At 40.5% G+C, this 8955-nt stretch overlaps 1 protein-coding gene across 3 annotated transcripts in view; it reads left to right on the top strand.

Moving 5' to 3' along the window:
* Positions 1-163: 163 nt before the first annotated feature.
* SH3D19 (SH3 domain containing 19) overlaps positions 164-8955 on the top strand; it is an 82930-nt gene continuing 74138 nt past the window's right edge. For 2 of the 3 annotated variants that reach the window (XM_015624195.2, XM_015624194.2), the window contains exon 1: positions 2418-2487. In XM_015624195.2, the coding sequence (XP_015479681.1) occupies positions 2433-2487 (55 nt within the window). In that variant the 5' untranslated portion in view covers positions 2418-2432. Of the gene's footprint in view, positions 238-2417; positions 2488-8955 lie in introns of those variants that run through there. The other variant, XM_015624196.2, reaches the window with a different exon arrangement.

Genomic DNA, 8955 nt, shown 5'->3' with positions numbered 1-8955 from the left:
GCGGTCTCCGGGAGGAGCGCGGCGGAGAGGGCGCAGGTGCGGGGCGGGCCCGGCGGCCGCGAGGGCCGGGCGGCCGCGCCGAGGAGAGGGCGCCGGCCATGGCAGCCCCCGCTTCTTGAATGCTGCCAGCCGCCCCTCCGCCGCCGATGGCCGAAGCCTGGAGGCTGGAGGAGGACGAGGAGGAGCTGCGGGAGCTTGGCAGGAGGCACCGGAGGGTCGCGCTGAGCTCGGCGGCAGGTGAGCGGCGAGGGCGCGGCGGGCCGTGGCGTCGCTTCCTCTGGGCTGGCCCTGGCCCGCTCCCGGTGTCTGGATTCCTGTCGGGGGCAGGGCGGCATTGGCGGTGCCTCCCCGAGGTGTCCCGGCCTCGGCGGCCTCGCCCTAGGGCAGCTCGGTTCAGCTCAGGTGCATCCGAGCAGCAGGCATGTGCCCGCGGGCCGTCCCCAGAGCTTGCTCCTGCTTCGAACTGATCATAGTCATACAGTGGTTTAAATTAGAAGGGGACCTAAAGATCACCTGGTTCCGGCACCCCAGCTGTGAGCAAGGGCGCCTTCAACTAGACTAGGTTGCTCAGAGTCCCATCCAACCTGTCCTTGAGCACGTTCGGGGATAGGGCATCCACAACTTCTCTGGGCAACCTGTTCCACTGTTTCAGCACCCTGAAGCTAACACGGGCACGTGCAGACCAGCACAGACATGTCCTAGTGCATAGCATGTCCTATCAGGAAATTAAATGCCCCTTTTTTTCAAAGTGCCAAGGTAAAGGAACATCTAGATTGCAAAGTTTTTCACATTTAGCTATTTCTCTGTAGGTATGGACAGCAGGCCCTGGTAAACAGGCAAGAACCAGTGCACGTGAGAAGGAATGGAGATAGGGAGTGAGCAGACCTGGACAACAGCAAGCTTTTGTTTGAAATTATGAACTCGAGTGGACCCTGGCAGCAGCTGAAATTATTTAATTCAGACATCATTGTTAATTGGGGGTCAACGGGCACGTCACTGTCCTGTAGTCCCTGAGATGTGAATGCAGCATTTCTTTTTCTATCAGTGTAAAATCCCTTCCAGAATGAATCATTTTCATAAGGTCTGTTTCCAGGTAAAATCTCAGCCATAGTTGAAGTGGAATTCCAAATATTCTGATTTTTAATAATTATGATACAGCTGTAACAATATAGCACCTGCAATTCATATGAGTTTGCATCCATTTGAGCAACAAGAAATTGAGGGTCCCTTTGTAGTTGACAAAAACACAGCAGCATGAGGGATCTTAGAGGAAAACTTTCTACAGTCAGGCCTTGTGGCCTTCAGTGGCTCAAGTTATGTCAATGCCTATCTGTGCAGGTGCAGGATTAGCAGGGCCTTATTGAAACCACTGTGGTTTGGCTTGTCTGCAGGGTTTTGCCTTGTCTGGGGTACAGTGCAAAAAACCAGTGTTGATTCCCATATGGTTTCCTCAACAGTAGAATGTTCGTGCTGCTGGTTATGATGTCTGTTTTCTAAAGGTGTTTCTTCTAGAGGTTTTTATTAGCGGAAAACAAAGAATTGGTTCTACAGTTTATATATGTATATAACCTTTGCCACCTTCTTCTGAAACAAAGCTTGTTCACAGAATTTGTATTTGGCACAATGCTATGAACCTGTAACAAAAGGTGTTTTTTTCAATTTTTACTAGTATTTTTTCCTGACAGACACCGTTTGAAATCGGGCCAGCACTGTTTGTTTTCCTTACTGGTGTAAAGTGTGTGTGAATGAACAGCATTCTGCTTGAGCTGTCTCGCCTTCTTTCCATCTGTTTGCACATCTCTACCCTGGAAAACACCACCAAGAATCCCAGTGGGATATTCTTAAGGCTTCAGTGAAGAATATCATCTGAAGTAGATGAGTTTACTGCTGTTGCCTTACCTGACCTTTATTTACGTACTTTTATTTACACACGTATTGAAAATGAGTGGGGTTTTTTTGCATGTATCGTGCGGTTACATTGCCAAAATGGTAATATAAATAGGTGTTAAATAAGCCTGTGAGGTATTTTGTTGTAGGGTTTAAAAAATGTAGTGGCACCTTAGCAGGCTGTCAAATTGAGTATTTCAATCTGTTAAACTAATTGTGAATGCAAGCAGCTTAAATTTCTGCTATGTTCAGTCTGTGCATGGAAGTGCATAAGGGCAGTTGATCACCTTTGTCCTGCTGGTGCGAGGTCTGTGTGCAAAGTGGGAGCTGAAAGGTGAAAGTTCACAAGTGCTTATGACTTACTGAATGCTCAGACTTAGTTATGGGTTTATTGGGGAAGCAGTGCACAGGAGGCTCTGGAATGAATGAGTAGTATTTTCCCTTGAAGCCAGTTGCAGTTGTGCTGTGCCATGTACTGTAGGATGAAGCCATCTAGACTGAACTAACAGCTTGCTGCTGCTCTACAGGTGTGATCTCCTTTGGGGATGTGCACTTCTGCTCTCTCTTGTGTGTCAGCTCTGCTGCTTGTCCAACCTGTTGGTGAGTGAAGTCACTGGAGTTGTGGTTTGGTGGTAGCCTGGGCTGATGTACTGGGTGGCTGCCTCACTTGCAGCCCTTGTGCTTGCTAGAACCTGCACCAACCTGTTCTGGTGCATTGTCCAAGCAGACATAACTTTCTAGTTCTCTTCAGTGGTTGAGAGTCTTGATTCAGCTCACTGAAATGGTTTTGGGTGAATGTTGAAGCTGGCACAAGGGAAAGAGCAGGAATATGCAGCCAGAGGGAGGTAAGAGCCCATGCCAGTCAGAAGTTAGTTTGGCTTAGATTGCTGTGAAACTGCAGCCTGAGAGCTGTTAGAGACCTACTCATGGTTTGTTTGGTTTTTTTTAATTTGATTCACTGGAGGGTTCATTTGTTTGGTTTTTTGCTGTGTTGGGTTGGGGGCTTTTTTGCTGGTTTAATGAGCTGAAAATGCTTGCTTAAGCACTAGACTGCCAGAGCAGATGTTGAAGCAGGGAAACTTGGAGGAATGAGATAGGCAGAATCATTTGTGTCCATGGGGTACTTGTAGATAGCTCAGGTGACTTGTCTGACTGCCTGTGTCTACCACAGCATGTCATGATCCCATGTCATAGCATTGTTTTCTCTGAATTCAAGAAAGTTGTTTTTTTTTGCATTTTCTGGAAAACCTGTGATAAGATATTAAATAGAGCAATATGAAACTTCAAAAGAAATTGTTTTCCCTTTGAGAAAATGCTGACTGAATTTTATATATATATATTGGTTTTTTAGGTTACAGGGAGGAGAACTGCAACACATTCTTTAAAAATTGGGAACAATGAAAGTAGCTGCATAGGTTCATTAAAACTGAATCGTCTGGTAACCTGCTCTGGGAAAGGAAGCCACTTCTGTTGGAAATTTTTAAGCTTTTTTACTGCAATATAAATAATGTGATCGATTTCTACCTCCCCTGTTACTTATTTCTGTCACACACATTATTGTTCTGGAAAGTTGTAGAGACCACAGGATCTTTACTGGATTTTTTTGTTTAGAGTGTTAGTATTTTTACTTAGTTCATTTTCAATAATGTGGAAACAAAAAATTCCAAACAAACCAGAACAGCCTCACTAAAATGCTGTTTCTCCATAGGCTTACAGGTTCTCTCCAGTCTAACTCTGGGCCTTAATCTGCTGTATTTTATTATATTCACTACCTTTTTATTCTGTGACTGTTAACTAAAGTGGACTTGCAGGAAAGTTTATAGTGAATATAGTAAATTTTAGTTATGAACTGCATTGGTTGATATCTGTCCTTGCTGTCACATTAGGGCTGATTACTATAGTATTCTGATATTATCTAAAGCACAAAAGAAATTTTTAAAATATTCAGTATCTGCATTATTTCACTTTGAATTCTGGCCACTGTTCCCCAAGAAAGAATAGCCCATTATGGATGTGGCAGAAATTTCCTTACTTAAAAATAAAATGAAATTACCAAATATGGACGCCAATAATGAAATTTATTTGAGTTGATAATGAAGACCTATGTGATTTTTACTTTTACATGTGCTTAAAAGTACAGGTGGTCAAGGCTTTGGTTTAATTTAATTTTACTCTGTTTTACTTATCACAAATGCATGTCTGTGGTTTGTTCTCTTACAATAGCTGTAAATTTTCTACATGAGTTTTGCTATGCTGGTTGAAACATCTCTGGCTTGAGTTTTGTTGGGGTTTTTTCCCCTTCCCCTATTTCTGTTTCTCCATAGTAGTTCAGATGTTTCCTGGAACATTTTTTAACTCTAGTGAGCAGTTTTAGATTATGGATGAAATCATCTATTTTTGGTCAGTTGATTGACTGAGTGCTTTGGGATTTTTTATGCCAAAACAAGATTCAGTTCAGAGTTGGATCAATTCATTACACTCCCACAACTCCCACATCAAACTGGCGCTGACTTGTTTTTGAAGCTGAGAACAATGAGCTGTATCCAGTATAACAAATTAAGGTTGAATATTTCACTGCTCAACATGCTGAGAGGTTATGGGGGTACATTTCTGTAGTGTGTCTGACAAAGTTCAGTGAAAATTAATTTGCAGGCATCATGGACTTCTTACAGATAAATGAAGAATTTAATACAACAGTGATCAGCAGTTGTTCCCATGTTAATGCATAACTATGTATTTGGCCTTAAGAAGTAAAGAATAAGATGGTCTGAAATTCTTCATTAAATTCTTGGGTCTAAGACTGTTTTGGTGGTGATGTCCTTTAGGGTTCAGTGGATCATAACAAGAATAGCTCAAGCTTAGCACCCAAGAGGTGCCAGTGACCCTGGAGCTGGGAGAAAGCATGGTTAGGAAAAGGGTAATTTGAAGACTTAGTTGCTTAACTGACTCTTTTATTTAAGAAATATTGGCATCTTGCAGAAGAGGAGTCAGCATAGTTCGGCTGGAAACTTCCTTGTGTGCATGCTTGTGTACTTCAGTGCTGATCTGGAAATTGTTCTGCTTGTCCATACCAAGTGTAACCATTTATCCTCTTTTATTAAGGAAAGAGAAAAAACAGTTCCCATCAGGTAGATCCCTTGTTTTAAATAAAATCATAAATCTACCTACGATCTGCTAGTCTGCCCCTGTGTACACAGGAAGCCCTTAAAAAGAAGACTAAGGGGAGGATTCAGGATATGGGAGTGGGCAACAATATTTTATTTTTTTTCTTTGTTTAGTCAGTTAGCTCACAAATTCAAGAAGAGGTGGAGCTGATGGCCAGCTGACCATTCCTTCCCTCTTTTCTCTGGGATTCAGGCTGTTTTATTTTGATAGTCCCAATGCAGATTTAGGAGCTTCAGTTTTAATAACTGCTTCAGGCACCACCACAGTAAAACTCTTAAGATCCAAAGAGCACAAATAATGTAATTCTCCTGTTATAATCTCTGACTGATACTGGTATGTTGTATCTTGTAAGTATTAAGTAGATTACCTGATTAGGCATTTTTCATAGCCCATTGAAGTTACTGCACACATTTCTACTATATTTCATAGTCTTTGACTATAGCTTGCTTGAGGTAAATATAAATACTAACTAAAGCTTTTCTGGAAATTAAATAATAGAGCCTATAAATGGGAATTCTCCAACATATCTTGAAATTCAAGTTAGTGGCAAGAAAAACCCACTTGCAGTTACTTAGCCAGGAGTGTAGACTGAACCCAAAAGAATGTTGTGCCCTCTGAAGAAACAATGCTTTTAAAAATGAAGGCTGGTCTTAGGAAAATAATTAAATAATTTCTGGTAGTCAGTGGGGTGATTTCCTATCCAAGGAAACTGTAGAAGGACAAATAATAATAAGGTTCATTATTAAGTGATTAAATGGACCGTCTTCATTTAGGTTAGAGCCAAAGCAAGCTACAGAAATATATAATTGCTTAAGGAGAGGTGAGTTTGTAGCCAGAGAATGACCCACAGAACTAAGACTGCCCAAACACCTTGCTGTTACCTGTGTTGTAAGCAATCATTTCCTGTCAGGGCAACAGATGATAACTCTGGGTTGTTGCGTAAAGAATGGGGATAGACAGCAAAGCGTAAAATGAGTCATAACCTCATTGCAAGAAGCTTTTACCAAAGTGGTTGTTGTTTACAGATTGGAAAAAATGTAATATTTGTAAATAAATTTGTTAATATTTGCTTTTGAGAGCATACCCTTTGCTGTCCCAAAATGGATTCCTTCACCCAGTGTGCAGGAGGCCAGTCCACACAGAGTCAAGGTATTTGATTTATTTAGTTCAGCTCAGAAAGGGGTCCTAGCTGGTAAATTCACAAAACCAGTACACCAGTTATCAAAACTTTGCATTATTTATACATTTTGACAAGCAAAGGCATTAATGTTTATTTGCTATAATTTATACAGTTATTTTATTAATTAGTATTTTATTTCTGTTAGTTGAATTAATTTCTTGTTTCTTCTGCTAATCAGCCCACATGCTCAGTCTTCTTTTGAGTATGTGGGTTTTTTGAGTTGGTGGCTGTAAGTCAGTGGTTGTGGTCTTCCCCTGTCAGAGTTGCCTTTTACCTAGTTAGCGCATTAGTTCAATGAGTTGGCTTTGTTTATTCCTCCTAATCTGGTTCCTGCTGGCCTTATCTTGGACATTCTGCCCAGTGTCCTTGTAGTCTATCAGTTCAGCATTCTGTTGTGATTCTGTTTCTCAAATTTTGTACTCTGAAGTTCTCCCTTTTTTCCTTTCTCTATAGCTGCAGTCACTGAGGCACGTTAAGCTGCAATTACTGAGATGTTAAATATAATTTATCTATTTGGAAGCCATGCATCGCATTGATTTAAAATCTGGAAACAACAGGAATAGTGGTTTTGATGCTCTCCATTAAAAGTTGATGTAGTTCTGTGTGTTTTTTTTCAATGAGCATCTCCCACAATATGTGCCATATGAAATTTTATGTTGATAGCACTAAGATAATTTTCCGTGAGCTGCTTTTCTTGATGCTAATTATCTGTTAAACACAGTGCTTTAGCATTCTTTAGTTTCTTTGCTTTGCTGACTTAGTGTTTGTGGCCACAGAAGTGTTGTCTGGAGGGGATCTCTGGGGTCACCTAGTCCAGCCTCTTTCTTGAAGCAGGCCTTTTGCCAAGGCTAGATCAGTCCAGCCAAGGCTTTGTCTAGCAGTGTCTTGAGGTCTCCCAAAAGAGAGGGATTTACAGCCTCTGCAGGAAACCTGTTTGTGCTTTACTAATTCCTAATGGAAGAACTTTTGCTCATCTACAGCCTGAAGCTCCCAAACTACATTTATTAACCATTTCCCCATTCAGAATTATCCACTAACACCAGGAAGAGGTTGCATTCGTGATCTTTGTTGCTACCCTACAAGTAGCAGTGTGCTGTAGTTAAATAGCTTCTTTGCCTTCTCTTTTCTGGGTTAAAGGAGTCTGGCCCCATCAGCCTTCTCATTGTACAGTCCTGCCTTGCTTTTTCAGATCCTCAGACTATACAAAAAATGTAGTGGAAGTGTTGTTTTCATTGCTGGCCAAGATTTTTTACTCTGCTCTTGAAAAACAGTATGCACAAAAGGCACTGAAGCATTCCAACAGCAGATTTGGGAACACAGTATATCATCTGTTGATCTGTGGTTTATACTTGGCAAGCATCCTTCTCTTTTAGAGGATGAAAATAAGTTTTGTGGGAAAGCATAGATTTTAGTGGTTCATGGCACATACCAAGAAAAAAAATCCCATTTTTCCCCTCAACATTGTATAAATTTTGACAGACACAGGATCTTATGTATATCAATATTTTTAAATTGACCACTTGATGTAGTGCTGTTACACTAATTGCTTCAGGTGGTTTTAAATCTGTAGAAATTTGTATGGATTTTATGTATTATTCTAAAAACATCAATTTGACATTGCTACTTGAGAATTTAGAATCTTCTGACAGAAGTTAATGGAATGCTAAATAAGATGCTTCAAAGATGAAACTAATTGGTTTAGAAATTCTTACACATGTTACAAAACAAATCTATCCCTGCTTTCCTGCTTTCTACGGCTGTATTTGGGTCCAGCCTGAAGGGCTGGATGACAGCAAGGCTGAAAAGGTTCACATTGGAGTAGAAGCTGAATGCAAGAAATGTTGCTATTCTTTTTTTTTTCTTTTCCCTAACCTTTTAAAGAGATGATGGCATTTATTTTGTGTGTGTTGCTACCCCAGCCAGCTTGTTCAGGCTTTTGAAGAAAATATGATTGGATCAAAATGTGCTAAAGATTTCAAATGATTGACATCCTTACTCCTGTGGTTAATAGTGGGCACACCCTCAGCCTTTCAGAGTTGTGCTAGTAGCTTGTATGTCCCAGCACGCAAACTGAGAAAACAAATGTCGTCAGGAAAGTATGCAAGAAACACCTCCTAGGAATAAATTTTTGTTTCCAAGAGAGATTCCTTCCCCTCTGCAGTCAGTTTCTTAGCAGGTTCTGGGAGGCTCCATATGAAAGGCCCTGCTAAATTGCTGCCAGTGGACTTGTCTTTCATGAATTCAATTTATTTTTTGAATCCACTTAGACTTTTAGTCTTCAAATCTTCCATGGTAGTGAGGAACATGATCATTCAATACATTAAATCAGTTACTGCCTTTTACATCCTAGTTGGTATTTTTGCTGGGTATTTACTGGTTCTTGAATTATGATGATACATTTCTTATCTATATTCTGCTTTTTAATGTGGTCTTGATTATGGTGATTTACTTCCTTAAAAACTTAGGTAAATTTTCAAGCAATGTGTTTCCTACAAAAAGGCTTCTGATCCATTCTCCTAGACAGAATACTGTATGCATAAAAGAAGCCATTTGACTTTTTTTCTTTGGTTATAGCATTTAGATTATATTTATAAGAGATAAGCTAAAATTAATATAATTTGTTTTCACAAGGCGATAATTTTGTATTCATCATGAATTCCTTCTCACATTAAAAATTGAGTGCTTTGTATCACAGATCTATGCATGAAAATTGGTTCAGGTTG

The sequence above is a fragment of the Parus major genome, chromosome 4 (genome assembly GCF_001522545.3).
Source record: "Parus major isolate Abel chromosome 4, Parus_major1.1, whole genome shotgun sequence".
NCBI classification, from domain to species: Eukaryota; Metazoa; Chordata; class Aves; order Passeriformes; family Paridae; genus Parus; species Parus major.
This window is presented reverse-complemented; position numbering and strand designations above follow the sequence as displayed.